The sequence below is a fragment of the Delphinapterus leucas genome, chromosome 3, assembly GCF_059928025.1.
Source record: "Delphinapterus leucas isolate spDelLeu-1000000601 "Yukka" chromosome 3, BTC_Dleu_Yukka2, whole genome shotgun sequence".
NCBI classification, from domain to species: domain Eukaryota; kingdom Metazoa; phylum Chordata; class Mammalia; order Artiodactyla; family Monodontidae; genus Delphinapterus; species Delphinapterus leucas.
The window spans coordinates 134,141,570-134,168,381 of NC_143131.1; the positions used below are offsets into that span (position 1 = coordinate 134,141,570).

Below are 26,812 nucleotides of genomic sequence, written 5' to 3' on the forward strand. Positions count from 1 at the left end.
TACTCCTTATTATTATGTTATTAACCTTTTTTTAAAACTCAGTTTTCAGATTTTTGTTCACCTAGTCTACTATTTGTTTTGTTTTGCTGTTTTTTGCTTCATTTATTTCTGCTTTTGTAATTAGTAATATCTGCATTCTCATTTTTGGGGGTTGATTTTTATCCTTTTTTAGGTTTTTGAGTGGAAAATTCAGTTCATTTAATTCTGCTTTCTTATTTCCTATGAAATGCATTCAGTTCTAAATATTTTACAATTTCTATTTGAATTCCTCTTCAGCTATGAATAACCTAGCAGTATGTTTTTTACAAATTTTCATAGATACGGAGTTTTTTCTTTGTTATAATTTACATTATTGATTTCTAAGTTTATTGCACTGTAGTCAGTGAATGTGACTTCTAGAAGGTCATATTTAGGGGAACTTGTGAGAACTTGTTTTATGCTCTAAATCATGATGATTTTTAATTAATGTTTCACGTATGCTTTAAAAAATGAGTATTCTGTTTGCTCAGTGCTGAGTTCTTAAAATAGCAGTTAGCTCCTGTTAGGTAGGTGCTGTTTAGAACCTCTTCAGCTTCACTGCCTGGCAAAGTTCTCATCACACCCACTGTAGTCTGCCAGGGCCTGAGACACAAAAATGTCCATTTTGGGCTGATTTGTTTGGTGTGGCTCACAAAACATACCATATGTCCAGGCCAAGGAAGACAGTGGCTCTGATGTTTTTGCAAATAAGGTTAAATTTGCTGGAGTCTGAATTCTTTGACTCCCAGCTTAATTTCACACTCTGGTTTCAAGCTGATAATCTTTGGCTCTCTCAATCATGGATGTTTGTGTTATGCAATAATTTAAGAGTGGAACTGATAAATATCTTCTTGAATAACAAAAGCTGGAGGCTGACTTTGGCTTTGGCCCGTGTTCTAGCGTCAAGCATAATTTGAGGTCCTTTGCTCCTGGTCACTGTGGTTGTATGAGTGTCAACATAACTTCTCTGAGCCTTGTTTTTCCATCAGTTATGTGGATATGAGACCACCTGCCATCAGAGGGTTGTGGTGAGGCTCAGTCAAGGCAATAGACATAAAAAAGTACTTCGTAAACTGTACAGAGATCCTCAGATATCAGGCACGGGTTGAGGGCACCACGTGAAGAAGTAGCAAGTGGAAGCGGTCTCGGTGCGTGTTTCTTAACTCCCCGGGTTCTCTGGAAGGAGCCTGGACAGGGTGAGCTTGGGAGAAGTGTTTGAAGGCCCCTGAAACTCTCCGTTTCCTTCTCTTCCATCCCCCCCAGTGCAGAAAACAGAAACTGCCGCCATGACCACCCACGTCACCCTGGAAGATGCCCTGTCCAACGTGGACCTGCTGGAAGAGCTGCCCCTCCCTGACCAGCAGCCATGCATCGAACCCCCGCCTTCCTCCATCATGTACCAGGTTAAGTCCTCCCAGAGCACCAGGGCCAGATGGTGGGGGGTGGGATCAGGAATTCTGGGGATCCCCTGAGAGGGTTTGCCCTGAAGGCAGAGGGAAGTGGGATGCCTGCATCTAGAAGGTGAAAGGTCATCAGCTGGTGGAGTCCCTGCTGCGCTGGTGGAGCTGAGTGTAAGCAATAGATAAGCTAGTAAATGTATACCAGGGCTGTTTCTCTTCCCTCGGGGAAGGCTTGTTGATCCGTTCTGACCCCAAATACCTTCCCGGCTGTTCTTGCTGCAGCACCGACCAAGGTTTTGGCAGCTCTGACCTCATGAATTAAATATCGCAATTTAGAAACCCCTAGAGCCTGCCTGGGTAATTACTTTTCCTTCATGTATGTGACAAGAGGTCTTCAACTCCCCACAGCCGATAATGGCTCCGGGAAGCCAGTCACAGTTGTTTGCTTTTGCCTGAGAGGCAAGCTTGTGACAAACCGTGATCAGATTGCTCAAAACCGAGATCCCACCTGGGCTTGGTGGGAAGGGCATCCGTGCAGCTGTAGTCATCCTTGCAAATAGACCCTGTCTGGGTGTGCTGGGCAAGTATACCATGTTATGAAAGAATTAGTTAATTGGAAATTTTTAGCTTTTTAGCTGTATTTGACCTTTTGAAAGTTCTTGGACTGCTAAATGAGACCGAATATAAACGCATAGTATATTTTAAATTTCATTCAATGGCTAGATTTATTATGCACATGCCTGAAGGTTCAACTCATCCACTTGGTTTATTCATATTTTCTAACCCAGATTAAATTTTAATTATGTAAATATCTCTTTTATTATTAGCAATGCAGCAAAGTATTTATAACAAATAAAAATTTCCCTGTAACCGTGTCTATATATATATACACGTATATATACCCACACACCTTTTTACCACGTATATATATCATTTTTTCTTTTTAACCAAAAGAGAATGACACTATATTATGTTGCTCTATGATTTGGCTTTTTTAACTTAAAATTTATTATGGGTATTTTTCCTGACAATACTGCTATGCTACCACACTGTATTTCACCACCACATAGTACTTATAAGATGAGCCCATTGTATGGATATACTATTATTTATTTAGCTTTTTGCTGTTAATGGATATTTGGATGGTTTTCAGTATTTTTATTAAAAAAATACTGCAGTTATTATTCTTGTACAGATGTATCTGCACCCTTGGGCAAGTATTTTTGCAACTGCTGGATCAAAGCAGTGTACCTCTTCACCTTTTGTTTTAAATATCTTCATCTTTCAAAAAATTTTTTTATACAATTTTTAAAGTTATTACAAAATATTGGCTACATTCCCAGTGTTGTACAGTACAACCTTGAGCCTACTTTACATCCACTAGTTTGTACCTCCCTTTGCCCACCACTGGTAACCGCTAGTTTTTCCTCTATGTCTGTGAGTCTGCTTCTTTCTAAAAAAAAAAAAAAAAAACACATCTTCACTTTTAAGAGCTATTTAGTTTAGGCTTGTATGGTTTAAGCCTTTACTTCCGAGGCTCCCTGGGTGAACCTGATGACCCATGGGAAGCAGATGCAGGCCCTGGCTGTAGCCAGCTCCTGCCCAGTGGGATTCAGGGTGGGATTTCTTGGCAGAAGATGAGAGGGTGATGTGGGGATAGATTTCCACAGAGAACTCGGGCATTTGTTGGCAGCGGTTTATTCCCTGGACACCCAGCCACCTTGAACCTGTTTTCCAACCACCAAGTATTCCTGTTCTCTAATTCCTGCAGGCTAACTTTGACACAAACTTCGAGGACAGGAATGCGTTTGTCACAGGCATTGCAAGGTACATTGAGCAGGCTACAGTCCACTCCAGCATGGTAAGTCTCTGTGACCTTCAGGGACAGACGTGCCCCCTGCTGGTGGGGGCGGGGCTGTGGGCAGCTTCTCTTGCCGGGGGCATGTGCTCAGCTGTTCCAAGAACACTCTGCCTCAGATCCATCTCCTCAAGCCCATCCTCATGCCCCACCCATCCCCTCTCAGCGCCTGGAGGCACACTGTTCCTATCTTCCAGCCTTGCAAATCCTGCTCACCTTTGGGGCGGAACTGTATACCCACTGTTCACTTCCCTGAGCTTCTTTAGCTTTGGGGGTTAACAGTTGATTAGATCCTGCCTTGTTTTATGCTTTATAGATAGATTACTGGCTGTGTGGAATTTTGGCCCTTGACCAAAGCACAAAGTTTCTCAAAAAAGGTTTGGAGTAACACATTACTGGTGGCCTAAATCATTCACAAAGAGGGACCCGTTGTTTGATGGGTCTTTGTCTGACCCATCTGTGAGGGTACCCTTCCTTCTTGGGCTTTCATTGATTTCATCCTCATGCATCGCTGACATTTAAAGAATTCCAAATTTCTCATTCACAGGTTCTGCCTGTGGCTCAGTGGACCTTTCTCACTGTATCAGCGATAGCCTAAAGCCTGTCTCACCACTCCCTGCCCATTCATTCAATAAATGTTGTGTACCTGGTACCTGGAGAGACCCTGCTAAATGCTGGAGAGGGGGATATGCAAGGACAGATAGGGCTGGTCTTGGTTCTCAATGAGTCAAGTAGAAATAGACAGGCTTACCATTTATTGAACATTTTCTGTGCAGATATTTTAAATGCATTGTCTTAATTAATCCTCACCTCAACCCTTTGAAGAAGGTTCTATTACAATACTCATTTTATGGGTGGGGAAAACTGAGGTCCAGAAAAGTTAAGTAACTTACTCAGGGTCCTGCCACTGACAAATGGCAGAGCTAAACCCAAATCTGTTTGACTACAAAACCTGTGCTCTAGATGGCTCTTTGCAAACAAATAAAAATATACAAAGTTAAAGGTAAAAGGCATGGTGAAAGTTCAAAGTCTTTAAGGGGCCCTGAGAGGCTCAGAGAAATCTTGATGAAGGAAGTGGGTTTTGAGTAGAGGCTTGTATACTGTACATACACACACACATTATAACCACATATTTTATATATATATATATATATACACACACGTATATATATATAATATATGGTTATTATATATACATAATATATATGTAATATATATATTTATACCATATATAAATGGTACTTTAAACTATATAAGGTTTTCTTATACGTGGTATCATTGGAACCTTATAATAGCCCTGTGACTTGCAAAGAGATCATTATTCCCATTTTAGGGATGAGAAAACTGAGACCTAGAGAAGTTAATAAGCAGGTTGCTCATGATCCCACAATTAGTAAATCACAAGGTTGAACCTAGAATCCAGGACTTAAGATTCCCAGCCCTGATCTCTTTCCACTGACCTCTGCTGTCCCACACAATTAGAATTTTATCTGTCAGGGATGAGATGGAGAGCATCCGGCTGGTGGAAGCAGCATGAGGAAAGGCACAGAGGCAAAAGGCACAGAGACTGCCTGGGTTTGGACTGTGAAGTACATATAGGGAAATTCTTGGTGGTATTTATCAAAAATTAGATAAGGGTCAGTGCATAGAGGCTGTCTTCGTTTGATAGAGCTGCCATAACAAAATACCACAGACTGGGTGGCTTAAATAACAAATTTATTTCCTCCCAGTTCTGGAGACAGAAGTCCAATATCAAGGTGTCAGCAGGGTTGCTTTCTCCTGAGGCCACTCCGTGGCTTACAGACGACCGCCTTCTGGCGATGTCCTCACACGGCCTTTTGTCTGTGCAGGCACATGTAAGGTGTCTCTCTGTGTGTCCAAATTCTGTCAGATTGGATGAGGGTCCTTAATGGCCTCATGTTAACTTAATCATCTCTTTAAAGGCCCTGTCTCCAAATATAGTCACATTCTGAGGTCCTGAGGTTAGGGCTTCAACATACGAATTTCACGGGGGGACACAAGTCAGCCCATAATAGAGGGCTTTAATTCATTTAATCAAAAATCAGTAGCAATGGGAATTTTTCATTGATGGGAGAAATGTGAACAGAAATACACTTGAGGAATAAGTTTCATTTGTTAGTTTTGTGCAGAACAAGTGGTAAGGAGGCGTGAGTGAGGCGATAGTTAAAGCTATCTACACTGGAGGTGTCAAGGGCCGGATGAGGGCAATGGTGTGAGGGATGGCTAAGGGGACACGGATACAAGAGGCGCTGGAGGTTGACTCCGCCTGGCTTCACAGTGTGCTGGGTGCTGGGGCCCATGGGAGTGACAACGATGCTGACTGAGGTTTCCTGGAAATACCAGGTCAGGGACACCAGTAGGGAAGTCAGAGGAAGGGCCGGTTTGGAGGCAGATTGTATTCGTTTTCTATGGCTGCTGTAACAGAAGATTATCACAGATTCGGTGACCTAAAACAACACAAAGTTAGTTGCTTACCGTTTTTTTGGTCAGAAGCCTGGCATGGGGTCTTACAGGGTTAAAATCAAGGTGTGGGCAAGCCTGCGTTCGTTTCTGAAGGCTCTAGAGGAGAATCTGTTGCCTTGTTTTTCCAGCTTCTAGAGGCTGCCCACATTCCTTGACTCAGCCCCCTTGCATCCAGCCGTCACACCACTCCCATCTCTGCTTCCATCCTCACGACTCCTGGTCTGACTCTCTCACCTCCCTCTCACTTATTAGGACCCTTGCCATTACACTGGGTCCACCAGATACCCCAGGATGATCTCCCCATCTCAAGGCTGCTAACTTAATAACATCTGCAAAGTCCCTTTTGCTGTGTAAGGTATTGTTTTCACAGGTTCTGGGGATTAGGATGCAGACATCTTTCTGGGGCCGCTGTTCTACCAACACAGGGATAGTGTTGATATGGTTTTAGGCAGGGTCTCAGATAGGGTGTACCGTTGATGTTCGTGGATAATGCCAAAACTTCACTTCCTCAACAATTTCCTCCTTGTACCTTGCTAAATCTTTCTGTAGAGTAGCTTTATCAGCAGCAAGAGGCTTCATTAGATGTTCATCTTCTTGTATTTCTCCTGCCCACTTTGGGGCAAGGTGAATTTCTCAAAGGGCAGGATAGCCAGAGAAAAGAGGAGTAATTGACCACCATGTAATTGACCACCTATGAGGAACAGTCAAGGGTTCTTTGCTGGGGGGTGAGATGGGGGCTGAGTGTCCAAATAAGTGCTGAGAGGTACAGTCTGTCACTATCTGAAATTTGAACTGAACTCACATTGGGTTTAAATCGTGGACTTACAGAATCTTATCAAGGTAAAGGACCTGAGAGATCCTTAGTCCTATAGCTGTCAACCTAGGCTGCACATTAGAATCACCTGGAGAGCATGAACACACACTTATGCCTGGGCCCCTTCCCCAGAGATAATGATTTTGTTCCATTGGAGCCCAGCCTGGGCATCAGGCGTTTTCAAAGTTGCCCAGGTGACTAACGTGCAGCCAGGACTCAGAACCAGTGATTTAGGCCAACTCTTTGCCTCTAAATAAGAAAACCATGACATTGTGCAGATAAAAGTTGGGTCCAAGCAGAGCCAGGACCAGAACTCAAGTTTCCTGAAGCTCCGTCCAACACACCATCCTGACCTCTACATTCCAGGCATGATTATACAACAAATCTGACTGATGGTCAGCTGAACTGTCCACAAGGCAGAGTCCACATCATTCTTGTTCACTGGCCTGTTTTCGGCACATAGCACCAAGCCAGGGACCCGTGAGCACTCAGTGAAAGGTTCACTGGTTGAGTGAATGGGAATATACCTGCCAGTGGGCAGTTTAGTGCTGATAAGTAGACACATGTTCCCTATGCATTACTGTCACTTCCCTTTTCTGACACGTGTTCTGAAGCAACGGCAGCAGGAGACCCACAGGCTTGATTCTTGGTTCTCTGTGGTCTCAAGCACAACATGTTACTGATTTAAAGAGTTCTGTAAATTAAGAATTGAAAGTGTGACTCGTCAGTGACATTTGCTGTTGAAAACAAAACTTTAAAAAGTAATAAGCTCCAAATTAAATCTGATCTTGTGCTAGGAAGATATTATGAAATAGATATGATGTGTGGGCTAAAAAATAAATCAGTAAAGGTTCATTTTTGTATCTACAAACATTCACAAAAGAGATGGTCTAGTAATACTCTTTTTATTGTATTTTTTGAGACGTCCTTCATATAACAAAATTCACCACTTAAAGTGTACAATTCAGTGTTTTAATAGTAGATTCACAGTGTTATACAATTATCACTACTATCTAATTTCCATCACCACAAAAAGAAACCCCCAAACCTTTAGCAGTCCCTCCCAATTCTGCTCCCCCCCAACTGCTAATCTACTTTCTGTTTCTATGGATTTGTCTATCCTGAACAGTTCATCTAAATGGATCACATAATAGGTGGCCTTTTATGTCTGGCTTCTTTCACTTAGCATAATGTTTTCAAAGTTCGTCCATGTTGTAGCATGGATCAGTACTTCATTCCTTTTTACAGAAGAGTACTATTCCATTGCATGGCTATACCACATTTTATTTATCCATTCACCCGTTGGGTTGTTTCTGTTTTTTTGACTATTAGAATAATGTTGCTGTGAACAAGTGTTGAAGTTTCTGTGAGCAGATATGCTTTCATTTCTCTTGGATACATACCTCAGAGCAGGGTTATATTGCTGGGTTATATGGTAACTGTGTGTTTAACTTTTTGAGGAGCTGCCAGACTATCTTTTCCCTAGTAATACTCTTAACTCCCTTTACAGATTACCTAGTGTGTATGTATGTTTGTATTGTATTTAATTCTCATAAAATTCTCTGAGGTTGTTATTTACAACATTATTATTAAACAGATGACTAAATGGAGAGTTTTAGGTTAAGTGACTTCCTGAAGGCCAAAGGGCTAAGTGATGAAGCTGGGATTTCAGCCCAGATATTTAGACACTGAGATTAGGGCTCTTTCCCATGAAGCACTTACTAGGTGAGGTGAGTCATCAGATTTGTTTTTCGTGCTGTTGTTAGTTTTGCCATCTGCTCTGTATTATTTTTAAAAATCTTAATCTTAACCGTCTTCCTGCTTATGAAATAGTAAAGTGGGCTCTTATAAAAGAGCAGACATTGTAGTACCGTGTGATGTGAAAAGCGAAAGCCCCTGTTTATCCATCCCCACAGAGAGCTTGCTATTCATAGTTGTGGTATGTATTCCACCAAAATTTTTCCATACACAATATTATAGTTTCATAATTATTACTCTGTGTTTTTTAACCTATCTGCTGTACAAACTGTTTTGCTTATCTTCTTGCTGTTTATCTGGGACAGCTTTTGCTGTTGGAGCTAGTGGATCTGCCCCTCCTTTCTGAGGTAGCCATCTGTCTTTGAAAAATGTGTCCTGCTTGTAGAGCCCTTGAGTGTCTGATGGGGATAATTTAGGCCATTGCTTCTCAAACTTATTGTGCACCTGGGAGTGTGAGTCCCCGGGGAATTTTACTGAAATGCAGATTCAGATTCCATAGGCCCAGGGAGGGGCCTGAGACTCTGCATTTCTAATAAGCCCCACCACCACTACCACCACCACCGGGTGATGCTGACACTGCTGGTCCACAGACCACACTGTGAGTTGCGACGACTGGGAGTGGGGGGCTGTTGAAAAGTCTTGTGGCACCGGAGCAGTTTCTCCCTGCTGAGCATGTTCTGCTTTTCAGAATGAAATGCTGGAGGAAGGGCACGAGTATGCGGTCATGCTATACACCTGGCGCAGCTGTTCCCGGGCCATCCCCCAGGTGAGACAGTCCTGCCCCTTCAGGGGGTGCCTCCACCCTCCACCCCGCCCCCGTCCAGATTACTGACCTTCTCCAGGCAGCAGGGAGTGAAGCAGGGCCTCTTACCCAAGGGGGTGCGCTGAAAACATTCAGAGAGCATCCCGTAAAACTGACGCCAGCTTTTAAAAATTGCTCAGTATTATTTTCTTTTGAAAGCAGTATATGCTAACTGTACAACACCCAAACCACTGCAGAAAGGTAGAAAGTAAAAAGCAAGACATCCTCACCCCTCGCTCCACCACCCAAATCCCCCACCTCCCACCAAAGCATAATCACTGTGGACGCTTTGCTGCATAGTCATCTGGCTCTCTTTCCTCAAACATCATGAATATTTCTGTGATTATTATTTTGTAAATTATTGTCATTTACAAAAGTGTGTAGTTTCCTATTTATACGGTTCTGCCACTTGAATTTTTTACACTGTATTCTTTTTTTTTTTTTGCGGTACGTGGGCCTCTCACTGTTGTGGCCTCTCCTGTTGCGGAGCACAGGCTCTGGACGTGCAGGCTCAGCGGCCATGGCTCACGGGCCCAGCCGCTCCGCGGCATGTGGGATCTTCCCAGACTGGGGCACGAACCCGTGTCCCCTGCATCGGCAGGCGGACTCTCAACCACTGCGCCACCAGGGAAGCCCTACACTGTATTCTTTATAACTGACTTTTTTCATGTTGACACACACAGATATTATTTTTACCATTATCATAGTTATCATATTATTCTTAGGTCCCACTGTAACCAAATCAACAGGCCACAGGTGTGTAAACAGAAACCATTCCTCTACCTTGCTCCCAATCCTAACCCCAAGAGCTCACTACTTATTAACAGCTTGGTTTTCGCACCCTTTCAGATTCTCTATACCTGTATTATATATGGATACACAAGCACACACACTGTTTTGTGTTTTGTTGAATAAAAACGGGATTAAATTACCATTCCTGTCCTGCAGCTGTTTCCACCCATCAGTTTATGGTAGCAATCTTTCCACCTCAGGTCAGAGATCTATCTCATTGCCCCTAACAGTTACATAATGATAGTGTATGAATGCATCATACTTTATCCATTTAATCATCGACTTCTGGATGTTTAGCTAGGTGCTTCCATTTTAAGAATTTCTATACAACGGTGTGAAGAATGTCCTTGTGTTTACTACCCTTTGCTCACTCTCCAGTTTCAGTGACCTGTTAGCAGCCTTGGGTGTGCATGCTGTGAACACATCTGCCACGGGATTCTGATGTGCTGAAAACCACTGGGCAGAGAAAACGGGCTTCTTAATGGGCCCAAGTATGGCCAGGGGACTTTGTCCCAAGTGCATCCAGAGCCATGGACAGAACGTTTTTCTCTGCTTAGGATCAGGCAGCGGCCCCCACATAGGAGTAGGGGGTACTGGGGTAGGAGTGGGGCAGAGGCGGCAGGAGGGAGACTGTGCAGCTCAACGTAGTCGTGTGTACATCTCATGGGCGGGGCACAGAACAGACTGAAGGGGAGGAGGGTTCTGTTCTGGGGACCACCTGGTTTCTTTCTTGCAGCCAGTGTCTGGGGAGCAGTTCTTCCCCCATCAGAATGTCAGACAGGGCTACCCCAGCCTCCTCTCACTAGGTAACCATACCACTGATCATCCTAAATGAGGTGCATTCAACAGTGAAAACGGGCCCTGTTAATAAGACAGCAGGTGTGAACCAGGACCACCTGGGCAAACCAGGGTGTGCGAAACCCCCTGTCTCCCCACAGGTGAAATGCAACGAGCAGCCCAACCGAGTGGAGATCTATGAGAAGACAGTGGAGGTGCTGGAGCCGGAGGTCACTAAGCTCATGAAGTTCATGTACTTTCAGGTGAGGGGTTAGGGTGGGTCTGGACCAGGACACCTGAGTAGGTCCCCACGCTTCTAGACACTGGTACTGGATTTCTGTGCCATGTTATTTATTCATTCGGCAAACACTTTCTAGTGCCCCATACCCACCCTGGGGTGAGCAAGACAGACAAGCCTCTCCCTCCATATAATTCACATTCTAGTGGGCAGACGAATGTGTTCTGGGTGGGAGGAGAGACTGACAATTAACAATACACAACAGAACAAGTGCTGTGAATAAAATACAATTAAAGAACCTCTGGCATGGAGGGTATCTTCGACATGGATGCAGCTTTAGGGACGGCCTCCACGGAGGTGATGTTTGAACTGAGATCTGTATGATGTGAAAGAGGCTGGCAGGTGATGATCCAGGGGCAGGGGGTTTCAGGCAGAAGGAACTGCAAAGGCAAAGGCCCTGAAGCCTCAAGGAGCATGACATGTTTAAGAAATGGAACGAAGCCAGGGAGGCTGCATAGTGAGCAGGGTAGGCAGGGACCTACTCATACAGGGCACTGCAGGCCAGGAGAAGAATACCTGGATTTTCTTCAAGCACCACAGGAAGCCGCTGGAGATTTCCGGCGACATGATCTGATCGAGGTGTTCTGGCTGCTCTGTGGTTGATGGATGGGAAGTGGGGGGCAGCACAGGTGTCAGGGGCAGGAGGGCAGAAGGGTGGCAGCAGGGAGACCAGTTGGGAAGCCAAGAAGAATGAGCATTTAAGGGAGGAAAAGAGAAAAGACAGCCAAAGCCTCCTCTGAATGAAAGGTAAGAGGGCAAGCTGGTTATTATGCTTATCTGGAAGCCATTCAGGAATGCAGGCTGATGGCTTTAAGACCACCCTCTGCCCGGGTGGGAGTCCTGCCACACACTCTGTGCCCTCCACGTGTATTTATGAGCCTCATAAGTAGGCCTACAAGCACTGGCCCAGGGTTTGCCCTGCGCCCAGCTCTGTGCTGGCCTTCTGGGGGAGGGAGATGGGAACATCTGGGGAAGGTGCAGATAGAGCCTCGAAGGCAGAGAAGCCCAGGGTTCTGTCGCATTCTGACTGTGTTCTGTTAGTTATTTCAGACCTCTGACAACTTCAGTTTTCTTACCTTGGAAAGAATGCCTATTTCACAGGTTTTCTCTAGGGATAAATAAGGTCTGCTTGTAAAGTGCCCTGTTTGTAGAGCCCTCATTACAGAGCAGGTTTAACAAAGGGCAGCTGCTATTATTAGCATCATGCACCTGCTCTCGAGGAACCTAAAATCTCTTCGGGAAGGCAGGTTCAAGAGAGAAAAGCTACCCTAAAACTAAGTATGTGCTAAACTGAGGGCCTCCTGACAGGAGGTATTTAGAGAAGGGAGGAGCTGAGATAATCTAGAGCTGTGCTGTCCAGTAGCCACATATGGCTAGCTACATGAATTAGAGTTAAATAAAATTTAAAATGCAGATCCTCCATTGCACTCGCCTTTTCAAGTATTCAGTATCCACATATGATGAGTGGCTGTTGTATTAGACAGAGCAGGTATGGAACATTTCCATCATCCCAGAAAGCTGTGTTAGACTCTGGAAGGAGAAAGCGTGGCTTGATCTGGTCTTTGAAGGCCTCCCTATCTCCTTTCCTTGCTTTATTTTTCTCCATAGTACCTATCACATTCTAATAGAGAGAATTTGTTTATTTTGTTTTCTGCCAGCCATCACTAGAATATAAGCTCCTTCTGGTACAGACTTTTTCTTCCGTTTTGTTTCCTGCTTCACCCCAGGGCCAAGAATGGTGCCTGGCAAGTGGAAGATGCTCAGTAAACACCCGTTTATTGGATGAATGAACCTCTTTCTCTGAGCATCCCTCTCACTCTCCATCTCTGCCCCCTTATTGTCTGGTGCCTGCACTGTCCTAGGTTTTGGGATACACACATGAACAAGACAGTGTTTTCCCAGCAAGGGCGTGGTGAATGAATTCATTGGTTTGACTCACTTGGGGGCAGGTTCTGGGCTTCCCTCTAGAAATCAGCTTAGTGTTTCAGCACACCTCTGAGAAAGACCTCTGGGCAGATTTGCCTTTCTCTAAATGTCCAGGCTCTGACTAGGGCCCCAGGGGAGGCTCGACCTCACCAGAGAGAGCAGTGAGGCACCCCACCAGGCCGCCGCATCCTGACCCGCTGCCCCTCTGCGTGCAGCGCAAGGCCATCGAACGCTTCTGCAGTGAGGTGAAACGGCTGTGCCACGCTGAGCGGAGGAAAGACTTTGTCTCCGAGGCCTACCTCCTGACCCTGGGCAAGTTCATCAACATGTTTGCAGTCTTGGACGAGCTGAAGAATATGAAGTGCAGCGTCAAGAACGATCACTCTGCCTACAAGAGGTCAGGGCCCCTCCCCCTCCCCCATCTTCCTGGGCCGCCGGCCAGTGACCAGTGGGAGGAAGAGAACAGAGCCCTTCTAAGAGGCTCCTTCTCGGAACCAAGCTAGCCAGTCCACAGACACAGTGGGGTTGGGGGCCTGCCTCTGTTTCTGCAGTTTAAGGAATAAGGTGCAGAGCTGAGTTTTGGAGAACTGGGTCTTGGCAGGGTTTTCTGTCTCAAGGTGGAATCAAATCCTCATTTGCCCCACCTGTGGAGCAGCAGCATTTTCTGTGTCCCATGCAGTCTGAGATTATATTGTGATTAATAGAATCATCAGATGGTCACAGGAGTCATTCTCTGCAAGAATCAGAAAGCCAGTTCAAACTGCTTATGTAAAAGAAGAAACTGCGTTGGCTCCCAGAACAGAAAAGTCCTGGTCAGCTTGATCCAGGTACTCAGGTGATATTGTTGGTCTGGTTCCCTCTACCTCTCAGCTCAGCTTTCCTCAGTATCAGCTTCATTCTCAGGCAGGCTCATACCCTGTGTGGCCTCCAGCAGCTATAAGCGTCCCGCCAGCCAATGTAGTGACCCCAGCTCCTAAGGACGGAAAGAATGCTCCTCCTTGCAAATACTTTTGCAGAAGTCCCAAGGAGGATTGTCATTGGTCCAGCTTGGGTCATGTGCTGATCCCTCCATCAGACGCTATACTATGTATGTGTGTGTTGGGGTGGTGCTGATGGGAGGGGTGCTCGTCCTTGGGGTCAGTTGGAGGTCAGTGTCAGCTCACAAGAAAGAAGGACTGAGGGGGGTGGAGGGGTCAGTCCTCTCCAGAAATTTGGATACAGCCATCCAAAAGTGGGGGAGGGCAGGCGAAAGCAGCCAATATACTTTGTGTTGGTTGAGGCTCAGATATGCTCCAAGGTGTCTGTACACATCTCTTGGGAAGGATTTTCTGTGTCACTGCTGAAGAGGGTCCCCCTCCGGAGCCACATTCTCCCAGGGCTCCATGGTAACTGGAGAAAACAGACAACATACAGATCCTCACCATTTTATCCTCCTGAGTGAATTGAAACCTGGGAGTACCCAGAAGACAGAGCCCCATTCAGAAATGGCAATTTCACAAAGATTCCATAGACAGCTAGCTCATGGTACAGTATCTTCCCCACAAATTCTCCCCAGATGTGGCCAGCTACTTCCATCATGGTCACAGCCGACGTGCTCTGTGGACCGGCTAGGGTCATGAGCAAGACAGGTGTCTTGTCTGTGTTCCACGGTCCATCGTGACACGGGCTGCATCACCTCCACCTCCAGGTCAGGCTGGAGAAGTCCCAGTGCTGTGGTTTTCTCCCTTTAAGTCCCGCAGTGTTCCCCACACCCATCATCCCTTCACCTGTAATCCCGTCAGGTTAAATAGACTTTGGTTTTCCATACAATGTTTAGAAACATTGAGGTTTTCCTAAAAATAACATAATACGCAATGAAAACAAAACATCCTGCTGCCTGTGATTCTTCTCCGTGACTTACCGTGCAGTTTCACTGGAGGACACTGTGAGGCACAGGGATGCCCGTTTCGCTCTGTCCTACCACAAGCTGGTTGACGGGATGCTAGCTGCCCTTAAACTTTCCTGGTCTTTGAGCTTCAGTGCGTTCTTGCCTCCTAATTTCAGATACCCTTATTACAAGGGTGCAGACAGCTCCTAATGAAATGACTCCAGAACACGCTCTCCTTTGATGTTAGAGTCACTTGTGATGTTCAGAGCCCCTTAACCTCAGGGACAGTGTATCCGGGTTAGCTGAGAGATGGGGTCCATGAGGCCCAGCTGAGGCCGGCTGTGCTTGAGCATCCCTCTCTGCAACACCCCGTCCCAGGGCGGCGCAGTTCCTGCGGAAGATGGCGGACCCCCAGTCTATCCAGGAGTCACAGAACCTGTCCATGTTCCTGGCCAATCACAACAGGATCACCCAGGTGATGGCAAACCCATGTTAGTCCTGGCCTGGCATCCCGCGACGCAGGCCAGGGCCTGGAGGTTGGTGTGGGGGCGTGGGCCACGAGCAGAGGAGCTCTGTTCAGATCAGCCGTCCCCTTTGCCCTACTCAGGCTTTAAGCTGCAGACTTAAGTCTCCCCTCGCAACCACAGATGGCCCTTTCACCCTCTCCGGAGTTTGTTCTCTGAAAACCTTCTAGCCAGTGTTCTGCCTCTGCATCGGTGTAGATTGAAAGCTTGGGTTCTGGAGTTAGACCGCCTTGTTTTCTCATCCTCGACCCTCCACTGACCCACTGTGAGGCCTCGGGCAAGGTCTAAGCCTCAGTTTCCTCGTCTGTAAAATGGGACTGTTGTTTTGCCACTCATAGGACAGTGGTGAGAAATAAATGAGATACTATATAAAAAGCCCTTAACGTGTAGAGCCTGATAGACAGCAAGGACATAAAAAGATGTAGTCATAGTTGCTGCCGCCACTTTGCCAGGGTATTCCCACGCAGCTGTGGCTCTCACGCTCTGCCTGACTTAAAATAACCTGTCTTGTGCATCTCTCAATTCAACCTAAACAGGCACCGGCAGGAATGTCAGCAGGACCCAGGCCTAAACTTGAGAGGGGCCTTCAATCTTCAAAGGGTTTCTAGGCTAAAATCTTTCTCAGGGCTTCACTGGGCCTTCCCTGCTCTGTGTTACCTGCAGAAGGCTCCTCAGTGTTGAGGCTTCAGGTTTTTTCCCGGGGACCCAGCCCCACGCCTGAGCCCCATGCACACCCCGCCATGGGCCAGTGTGTCCCTTTGGAGACAAGGGGCCTGGGGTGGAGACCTCAGGCCTTCTTGTACAGGAAATGTCTTTGTACTGCTGTGTCCTGCCAGGACGGAGACACCTGCTGGCCCAGCTCTCCTCCACTGGGCTTGGTCTTCCCACCATCATCTGAGAAGACGTCTTGGGCTCAGTCCACACTGTCAAAACTAAGCTGGGATGACCACGGGCCTAGCTGAGATGCTTTCAGCTCAGCCCAGTAATGCACTTTCTAACCATCAGAACTGCCAGGAAATACAATGCAAGGCCCCAAGGGGAGCAGGTCCCTGCCATGGGGGATGTGCAGGAGCTCTGACCAACCACTGTGGGCACGTTGAAGAGAGGCTGCAGGCTCCCCTCCACCTGGGGCAGTCAGTGAGGCCGGGCACTGTCCCAGGGCCCAGCGGTGGTCCATCCTGGGTGGTGTGTGTGTGAGGATGCAGGACAGTGGCTAACCGGGGGTGGGGGGGCACTGCTGTTTAGTGTCTCCACCAGCAACTGGAAGTGATCCCAGGCTATGAGGAGCTGCTGGCCGACATTGTCAACATCTGTGTGGATTACTACGAGAACAAGATGTATCTGACCCCCAGTGAGAAGCACATGCTCCTCAAGGTACAGCTCCCTCCGTCACACACCTCAGGGCCTGGGCTTGCCCTCTCACCTCCTTCTTATTTAAAATCATTTGTTTTTAATATTTCTTTCTTCTTACTTAAGCATTGATACAGATCTTACTGCATATAGTGTTTTGTAACCTGTTATTTGCCTTGAATATGTCATATACACCTTTCCAGACATCATTAAGGCTCTTTCTACAATGTGATTTTTTTTCTTTTCTTTTCTTTTCTTTTTTCTTTCGGTACGTGGGCCTCTCACTGCTGTGGCCTCTCCCGTTGCGGAGCACAGGCTCCGGACGTGCAGACTCAGCGGCCATGGCTCATGGGCCCAGCCGCTCTGTGGTATGTGGGATCTTCCCGTCCTGGGGCACGAACCTGTGTCCCCTGCATCGGCAGGAGAACTCTCAGCCACTGTGCCACCAGGGAAGCCAGTACAATGTGATTTTTAATGGCTGCCAAGTGTTCCATTGAATGGGGACATTGTTATTTAACAGATCCCCTGTGGTTGGATATTTGTTTGCTAAACTGCATTGAAACTCTGTAGAACACCTTCGTGTCCATACTCTTGTTTAGCCAGACATCCTGGAGAAAAAAACTGCCAACTCAAGGGGAAGGCAGAATCTTCAAACTTTTGCTGTATTTTGCCAAATGGGTCACATTTGTTTCATCGGTTTACAAGTTTCATTTTTTAATTACCAAGTAATTTTTATTATTGTAGAAAATCTGGACTATACAGAAAAGCATTAAAAAATTGAATCTCTTACAATCTTTCCATCCAGAGATAACACTTTTAGCATTTTGATGTATATCTTTCTCGTTTTTTCTGTGCTGATATATTTTCATATGTATGTAATTTACATATGCAATTTACATAAATTTTGTGCGCGTGTAATTTTTATCCCACTTCATTAAATGCATTTGGAAGATTATGCAGCCCTTAAGTGATGTTATATGGATGAGCTTTAATTTCTTTAGCCATTATTCTATCGTTAGCTGCTTAGATTATTTCTAATTTCCCTCTGACAACAATAGCCCGGAAATGAATAATCTTCTCCATTCATATGCATCACCCCTTTTGATTCGTTTTTCCCCAGAACCTCCCCTTTCAAAATTCCGATGCTGGTTTGACTTTTTTTTCCTCTCCATGTCGCCTCCTGCTATTTCAAGAATCCCAGCCCTGTTGGTGTTCCCTTCTTAACATTTCCATAACATCTCGAAGAAGCTTGCAGGACAGTGTGGCTTTGTGTCTTGTTCACTCTGGCTTGCTCTGCACAGTCAGAAATCCAGAGAAGTCACCCAGAGCTCAGCAGTCTCTCTCACCCCCAGTGCTATGCCTGGGCAGTTACCATAGCTCTGCCCAGAATTGCTGCTTCCACTAAGTTGGTTGCTAAACCCCAGTCCACCAAGCATCGTTAGATGCTGCCATCAGATTCTCAGGCCCTTCTTTTCTCTTGCCTGCTTTTAATCCTCCCACGTCTCAGCTTCCCAACCTTCTTCCCTCTCAATTCTCTGCCTCCTCAACCTGGACTCCTGCACTGCTTGTCTCTGCAGTTTGTTAGTGAACTCAGATGCCACCAGGGAGCGCCTTCTACCTTAAATGGAAAAGTCTGGTGCACACCCTGTGGAACTGCAAAATGCAAACGCCCATCCTCTAGTCCACTCCCTTAGGTGTCAGACGTGACTTATCCCCAGTCACATAGCAACTGTGTGCTGAGGGAAGCTGCTTTCAACCTAGCTATTCAGGCCTCCTCAGGCTTGTTGTACATTTGACAAAAAGAGCAAAAGAAGCCAGCATTCAGGAAAGTATTGTATGGACTGGAATATCAAGAATCAGCCTGTCAACCTGCTTATAGGGCATTGTCAGGCAAAAATGTGTTCTTTTTGTTAATGAAGTCACCGATGAGATTCCTTGGGAATCTTTGTTGTAGTTTCCTTGGAGAAAGGGGTGAATAGTTTCACATCCATTTACCATCTAGTGAGTATTCATCAAGTGCCTGTGATGTGCTGGGGCCCAGGGATGCAGCAACAGCACCACTCAGTCCTTCCTCTCAAGAAGGATCTAAGTGCCTACATGTTGTTGTCAGATCCCGGTTCAGATCCTGTCTCTGCAGCTTACTAGCTGTGTGACCTTGGCAAGCTGTCTAACCTCTCTGTGTCTCCAGTTCCTCGTCCGTAGAATAAGGTTATTGTGTAGAACTTGACTCATAAGATTGTTGTGAGAATGAAGGATGACGCCTGCTAAATCCCAAAGCACAGACTCTGGCCCATGGGGGAGGACTCAAGAAGTGGCCGCCATGATAATATATGAAAGAGTCCTCTGCATTTCTTCACAGAAATCAAATTTCTGGTTGAAAGTAGACCTATGGGTTCCCCCCCCCTTTTTTTTTTTGAAGACACATGGGTTTTTGTCACAGAATGTGTCACTACAGGGGATGTGAACACAGACACAGATCTGCTTTTGTTGGTTGTTTGAAACTTTTCCAGTGGATGTGACTGGCTTCTGCCTCTTCTCACTCTAGGTCATGGGTTTTGGTCTCTACCTGATGGATGGAAACGTCAGTAACATTTACAAACTGGATGCCAAGAAGAGGATCAACCTCAGCAAAATCGATAAGTTCTTTAAGGTCAGCACCTGGGGCTGGGGTTGGGCAGGGGGCCAAGGGGTGGTCTCTCTGGGGAAAGGAATGAAATGAACCAGCAAGTAGTGGGGCTGGTTGATTGAACTGTAGCTTTAAAGACCCCAGGAGGAGGAGAATAGAATGATAGGGCCTCCAGCTGCCCTGGATAGAGGAATCTACACTATAGAAGGCATGTGCCTAAGTCTCAGGATTCAGCTGGGATTCGGCTGGGAGGCCTTGTGATTCTTTCTGCATACTGCTTTTTCCCTTTTCTGAAATCCCTTGCCATCTAAAGAAAGAGGTGCGTCCCAGAAGACAGAGCCCGCTTTAATTTTCAGTATATATCAGAGCCCACAGAAGCAGGAGGAATAAAGACTGGATTTTACATTGATTCACATTCACAAGCGCACAGCCTCTCCTGGCCCACCAGAGGCCCCTCACTCTCCCTGCCTCTGGGCAGAATGCTTCATCAGCGTCCAGCCCACACTCAGTCCATCCCAGCGCCTCAGAGATTTGATCTTCTGCCCCAAATCTTTAACAATAAAACCTTGTTGGTTTGCCTTTGAGGTTTTCGCAAAGGGGTTTTCTCCTTGGGAAGTGAATTCCGTGTTGTCAGTGTATTCTAGCCATTTCAGGCCTGGAGTGGAGCCTCTGAGGTCAGACGCGGGAAAACCAGGCTTCAGTTAAAAGTGGAATCCCTCAAAGGTGTGGCCAAGCCTGGGTCCCACCGACTCTTGGAGGTTAAGAGGGAAATAAGTCACCAAAAGGCATGCTGTGGCTTGGCTTGGCTTCTTTTTGAAGCTGAAACTTTCACTTTTCTCTGGAGCTGCCCAAAGTGAAAAAAGAGCTCATCTTGGGAGAACGGGCCAAATCTGCCTCTGCCTTAAATCCACATGAATGAGGTGGGGGTGGAGTGGAAGACCACAATCTCGCCTCACAAAGACCTGGGTTTTAGTCTCGCTCTGCCACTTCATAGCTGGGTGACTTTGGGAAAGGCACAGAACTTCTCTGAAACTGAGTTCCCTGGCTTGAAAAACAGCAATGCTAAGGGTATCTACTTTATAGGGTTCCCTTGAGGATTCAGTGGGATCACATAGGTCAGTCAAAGCCCTGGGTTATAATCCCAGCTCCTTAGCTTCTAGGAGTGATTGAAAACAATCACTTCAGCTGTCAAAGCTTCAGTTTGTCCATCTGTTAAATGGGAACGATACTAGTACTGACCTCACCCAGTTATTCTGTGGATTGAAATACTGTTTTCTGATTTGCTTAATAGACTATTTTTTAGGGCAGTTTTAGGTTCACAGCAAAATTGAGCAGAATGAACAGGGATTTCCCATATACTCCCTGCCTCCACTCATACACAACCTCCCCCATTGTCAAAACTCCCCAACAGAGGGGTACATTTGTTATAGTCCATGAACCTACATTGTTGGCACATCATTATCACCCAAAGTCCATGGTTTGCAGTAGGGGTAACTCTTGGCATTGTGCGTTCTGTAAGTTTTGACAAATGTATAATGATCTATATCCACCATTATGGTATCATACAGAATAGTTTCACTGCCCTAGAAACCCTCTGGTTTTGAAGGGCTTGGCACAGTGCCTAGTGCCTAAGAAGCAGACAGAAAATACCAGCCTCCTCGCCATTACTCCTGGTCTTCGGATGGGAATCGTCTGCCCTTTGGTGTTAGGTGTTAAAGGTTTCAATCACTTCACGTTGTGGAGTTTCTCAAGAAGGTCATGCTCAGCCAGTGGCATCTGGGCACCCACTCGCAGAGCTCAAAGCAGCGAGGAACCTCGAATCCAAGGAAAATTAGAGCAGAAAAGACCCTGCCCTGGGAGGCAGACCATCTGGTCCTCATTCTTCATCTGTTCTGCCTGCTGGGTAACCTTAGACAAGTCACTTTGCCTCTCTGGGCTCAGTTGCTGGAACATAGGGATGGTTGGAGGCATGGGAGGACCTCTACTCTGGCTGGGGCTCTTTGTGGTTCCAGGGTCACATAGTAGCATCTTTGGAAGCAGAAACTGGGGGTCATCCCAGAGGCACACACGGAGGCCTGTCTCCCCCGGCGGAAGGCAGCCACCTGGCCCCTCCCTCCGTGTCTCACGCACTGTATTTGCTTCCTTTGCAGCAGCTGCAGGTGGTGCCCCTTTTCGGCGACATGCAGATAGAGCTGGCCAGATACATTAAGACCAGTGCTCACTATGAAGAGAACAAGTCCAAGTGAGTGCCTGCCGTAATGTCTCTCGGCTCCCCCGAGGATGCCCAGCCCGGGCAGGGGGCTGAGGGGCCACTTCAGCCCCTCCCCCCTCCCCAGAGCCCTGGGCAGGTGGATTCTGTCCAATCACTGGCGCCTGGCAGAGGGGAGCAGTGGATGGTGCTCTGAGCCCTTTTGCACCTGCCCTTTGCTGCCAGGGCTCAAAAGTGCTCAGAGCACAGCCCCGCCCCTTCTCTGTTCCTGTGGTGGCCCACACCGCCTGCAGGGGAACGGCAGGAGTCCTCCTTCCCCTGCGAAGGGGGAGGAGTGACCAGCCCTCAGTGGTCAGGCAGAGCGAGATGGCCTTGTTCTTCATCACACTGGTTCTCTCTTCAGGTTTTGTGTCCATGCAGTAAGTATGCCGTGGAGGGTATTGTTCTAACGGTTCCAACTGTGAAGCGGGTTGACGACCTCTCCTTATGTTGTTTTATAAACCACCACTCTAGGTGATCTGAGCTAAGATCTGGGGTGTCAGCGCCTCATGGAAGTTGGGGGACATTCGGCTACAGTCTTGGCCACCCCTTTTATCTCTGGCCTTGTTAAGGAGGTTTCTGCCTGCATTTCCATACAGAGTGGGGCCGACCATCCTTTAGTCAGGGGTGAGGGTATTAGGGCCTTAAAAGTATGTAAATGGAGTGTCCTTGAACTCCACCAGCTTTGAGCCACAGCAGGTGAGTCTTGCCAGGGAAAGCTGGTTTAAGTCTTTTCATAACCCAGTGGCTGCTGGTGTATGAGGAGGTCTTTCAGGAAAAGCATGGAGTCCCGAATGCTGAACTCATTTCTTCACTTTTCCCTGCGTGAATTCTCGGCCACCTGAGGTTCAAGTGATGGTGTCCCCATCCCTACACAAGGACCTCAAAAGGAAAGTCATGCCAAAGTATAGGCATGAGGAAGTCTGCCACCATTCTGAGTATTCTCTGGAGCGCCCTTTCAGAGCTCCTTTTGAAATAGTAAATTCTCTCTACAGCGCATATCTGCTTTGTTTGGTGTCCATGCTAATCTGTCCACTGGGTCACCTGGCACCGGATGGCGGAGGACAGTGAACGGGGTTGTCTTTTTTTCTCTTGGGGAAGGAGAGTGAAGATTCTTATTCATTCATTTCCTCCCCAATTTAGGATGTTCTCCCAAAGATCTCTTTCAAAAAAGTTGAGGAAAGAGTTGAGGAGAAAGAAGAGAGGAAGGGGGAGAAGATGAGAAAGAGAGACTTTCAGAATGGCTGTGGTTTTCCTCTCCATAGAGAGCTTCTGTGTTGCCAGCTCGCTGTTGAAAAAGAGGCACAATCCCTTTAGTTTTCCCCAGTCCCCCCCATAGGCCCCCTCCAACGACAGCTTCAACCACAGGACGTAGTGCTGCCGGGGTCAGTAGATGGGTTTGGGAGGTCGCCCACCTTGCTTTTTCTTTGCTTGGATTCCAGTCCTTTGCAGCCCTAGAGAGGCTGCAAGTCCCTCCCCGTTCACGTGACTGGTAAGTACTGTGGACACCCGTTATCTGGAAAAGCCTGCAATTGGGTCTTAGAGGAGGCCAGCCCCAAGCAGGAGGAGAAAAGGCTGTTCCGTTCAGCCTGCAGTCCCCACAGCGGGATTTAGCAGGCACTCTTGCTGGTAGCTGGGACACCTCTTGGTCCACCCAGGGGAGCCGGCCACGTTGGCCAAGCACCAGGAGCAACTAGTGAATGGAAGGAGCCTGCCCCACCCAGGTGCCTAAGGCCAGGACCCACTCTGACCCCCCTGATTTTCTGCCCAGGTGGACGTGCACCCAGAGCAGCATCAGCCCCCAGTACAATATCTGTGAGCAGATGGTTCAGATCCGGGATGACCACATCCGCTTTATCTCCGAACTCGCTCGCTACAGCAACAGTGAGGTGAGCTCGCTCTGGCTGCTGGGATGGAGGCCCGTGTGGGCCCAGGGTGGGGAGGGGTGAGGACCGGCCAGAAAAGAGGTGAGATCATGGAGAGTGGAGGAGTAAGGGAATACACACTAGTGGCATGGATTTTAGAGCCATATGGAACTGGGTGTGATTCTGGTTCTGCTGCTGACCTTCACAAGTTATTCAACATCCCTGAGCCTCAGTTTCCTCATCTGCAAAATGGAGCTAATAGTATCTGGAAAGGTTCATTGAGAGGATTAAACAGTATGATGCATGGAAAATGCATTGTGCCTAGCAGCTAGTAACAGCCCAGTAATTGTTAGTCTGTGCATGATCTAAACCACCTCCATCCTGGATGGCAAGAGAAACAAAGTTCTGAACAATCATGGTGATAACACCATCTAAATATTTTTAAATTACAATTATAAATAATCATTGTAATAGGCCAGAAAATACAGTTAGCAGCAAAATAAGGTCATAAAAATCTCCTGTGGTCCCACTAATTACATTTTTAGTGGCACTGGATTTTTCTTTTCTTCCTTTTTTTTTTTTTTTTTTGGTAGGGAAGCATGATCAGTGCACAAACCTCAGGAAAAATACAGATAGGCAGAAGGAGGGAAAATCAATCATGTAAAATCCTTCCACCCAGAACCAACTATGATTAACATTTGGATATATATATCCTTCTGGATCTCTTTCTGTATAAACCCTTCTAATGAATATATATGTTGGTTTAATAAATATAGGTCTCCAGATTTGAATTCCCTTAGTACCTGGAGCTCCTGGAAGACTCTGCACTACCACGCATATGCCCACTGGCTCCACCATGTGGCCGATGGCCATAGTTACGCTTTCCAAAACCCAAACTAGGGAAATGTGTTTGATCCAAGGGCATCATATTTGAAATGAGAACAGCCAGATAAATGCAGGTGGTGTGGTCATTAGATGAGTGGCCCACATTCTCAAGAGGGCTTCTGGTGGACATGGACCAGGGTCAAGCCCAAACCTTTGACTTTCTTAACTGTATGTGACAATGAACTGAACATAAGCTATGGGAATAATTTAAGTGCTGGGGATCCCTTCATTCCTTGTCCAGTTTTGGTATGATCTAAGAATGAGTCTGGCTCAAAGCTATTTTTAGAATTATACAGCTTATACATGTGTATGTACAGACCACTCTCAGTATTCACAGCAGTTATATTCTATACAGTGGCCATCAACACTAAATCAGCAAGTACTGAACCATCACTCTTTGAGAAAATACAGGGGTAGGTTCCTGTGAGCTTCCGATCACAGTGTTTCCATCAGCTGGTTTTTAATATATAACCTTATTTTACATGCGCTTCTGCTTAAAGACGCCTTATGTAATATATATTGTTGATTTGTTAGCGTTAAATCACAGCCAACACTATAATTCATGCCTGAGCAAAGCTTATCTAAAATACATATTTTCTCCATAATGCCCATCACAGCCTCCTTTCTCATAGGGACATAGACAGAGCATCAGCACTGTGCTTGGGGGCCATTTAAAATAATGAAATCACCATTAAAAAGTATAAGAATGAGGAAAATGGGGCACTAAATAGACCAGGAACGGGACACTTGTGTACAGTAGGAGCCGAAACAAGAGAGCAGAGAGTTGCCTTGTTCAGCCTCAGCCGGGAACATGACTCAAATTTTTTCCCACTCTGCACACGTCTGAAACTGACCATGAAAGCACTGCAAGGATTGATCTTGAGGTTACAGATAAATTTTAGTGAATAGGGAAATTCACAGATACAGAATCCACAAATAATGAGGACTGGCTCTATATGTATATATATACACATACACATATATACACATATATCTATGCATATGCACAGTATACACACATACAGTATTTCACGGTGGAATATTACATGTTCAAATAGATGTTTATCTTCACCAGTGCTTTTCAGTCCGTGAGTCATTTCTAATTGAGTTGTGAAATCAATTTAGTTGCTTTCTAATTAGCATTTTGTTATGAAATGGAATAAAAAATCAGAGGAAATCTCAAGTATTGAGCATAAAGTTGCTTCGTGAAAACTGTTCATGCCTATATTGAATACCTCTAAGTAGGTACGTGTTCCTGAGTTAGTATACACTATGCATTTCCTACTGTAAATCGCAGACCCAAAAGTCTGAAAGGTGCTGTGCTGCAGTCAACCAGGGTCGTTGTGAGTGGGCCCCTGGCGTCACACCATCTGAATTTGAACCCCTCAGTCAATTACAAGGCATGTGGCCTTTAGCAAGGCATTTGTCTGAGCCTCAGTTTATCTGTCAAGGGGTATAATAATAGCACCTCCCTTGCAATGTTCTTGGGGGAGTCAGTGAAATAAGGTAGAAAAGTGCCAGGTGCGTCGACAGTGAGGGTGACAGCTGATGTTCCCCAGGTGGTGACGGGCTCTGGGCTGGACAGCCAGAAGTCGGACGAGGAGTACCGCGAACTCTTTGACCTGGCCCTGCGGGGCCTGCAGCTCTTGTCCAAGTGGAGCGCCCACGTCATGGAGGTGGTAGGTGTCCCGGGGCAGAGGGTCTGTCCCTTCCTGGCCCCCTCCATCCTGAACTCTGTTCACTTGGAATCTGTCTGCCCCTGCCTCTCTCTGGCACTCTATTTTTTAAACAGCTTTATCAAGATATAATTCACACACCACACCATTCACCCATTTAAAATGTAAATTTGTTAATTTTTAGTATATTGCCAGTGCTGGGCAGCCGCAGTCAAATTTAGAACATTTTCATCACCTCAAGAAGGACCCGGTACAATCACCCGCTATTCCCTATCCCTGCAGCCCTAAGCAGTCTCCTTCTGTCTCTGTGGAGTTCCCTATTTTGGTTGTTTCCTATAAGTAGAATCGTATCATATGTGGTTTTTGTGTCTGGCTTCTTTTACTTCGCATGTTCAAGGTCCCTCCATTGTAGCACAGATCAGTACTGCATTGCCTTTTATGACTGAATGATAGTCCATTGTGGGGACTCATCCCATTTGGTTGATTCATTCACCTGCTGATGGACTCGTGGGTCTCTCCTCTCTCCCCAGTACTCCTGGAAGCTCGTTCACCCCACGGACAAGTTCTGCAACAAGGACTGCCCGGGCACGGCCGAGGAGTATGAGCGAGCCACCCGCTACAACTACACCAGTGAGGAGAAGTTTGCCTTCGTCGAGGTGGGTGCTGACTCCCTGCGTCTCCTCGTCCCCCACCCCCGAGGCTGCTCCGTGTCAGCAGCTGTAGGGCTTCCTGGAGGGGTGCTGGGCCGGGCGGCAGCCATGGGCCTCCTGTGCATGCACTTCCCTGCCCCCTCCTCCCACCCGAATTCATCTCTGTCCCAAGTTGTTCTTTCAGAAGCATGGAG

General features: G+C 46.6%; 1 protein-coding gene across 8 annotated transcripts in view; it reads left to right on the forward strand.

The window, feature by feature from the left end:
• Positions 1-26,812, forward strand: part of CYFIP2 (cytoplasmic FMR1 interacting protein 2) — a 131,533-nt gene that overhangs the window by 16,042 nt on the left and 88,679 nt on the right. For 6 of the 8 annotated variants that reach the window (XR_002646926.3, XR_016392833.1, XR_016392834.1 and 3 more), the window contains 12 exons: positions 1,282-1,421; positions 3,190-3,279; positions 9,021-9,098; positions 10,865-10,966; positions 13,143-13,324; positions 15,173-15,269; positions 16,564-16,692; positions 19,214-19,318; positions 21,445-21,536; positions 23,314-23,431; positions 25,852-25,971; positions 26,499-26,624. Coding sequence is in view for 5 of the 8 variants with exons in the window: in XM_022590243.3 (XP_022445951.1) it covers positions 1,305-1,421; positions 3,190-3,279; positions 9,021-9,098; positions 10,865-10,966; positions 13,143-13,324; positions 15,173-15,269; positions 16,564-16,692; positions 19,214-19,318; positions 21,445-21,536; positions 23,314-23,431; positions 25,852-25,971; positions 26,499-26,624 (1,356 nt within the window). In the remaining 3 variants the exon portion in view is untranslated. Of the gene's footprint in view, positions 1-846; positions 1,167-1,281; positions 1,422-3,189; positions 3,280-9,020; positions 9,099-10,864; positions 10,967-13,142; positions 13,325-13,639; positions 13,755-15,172; positions 15,270-16,563; positions 16,693-19,213; positions 19,319-21,444; positions 21,537-23,313; positions 23,432-25,851; positions 25,972-26,498; positions 26,625-26,812 lie in introns of those variants that run through there. The other 2 variants (XM_022590244.3, XM_022590245.3) reach the window with 2 other exon arrangements.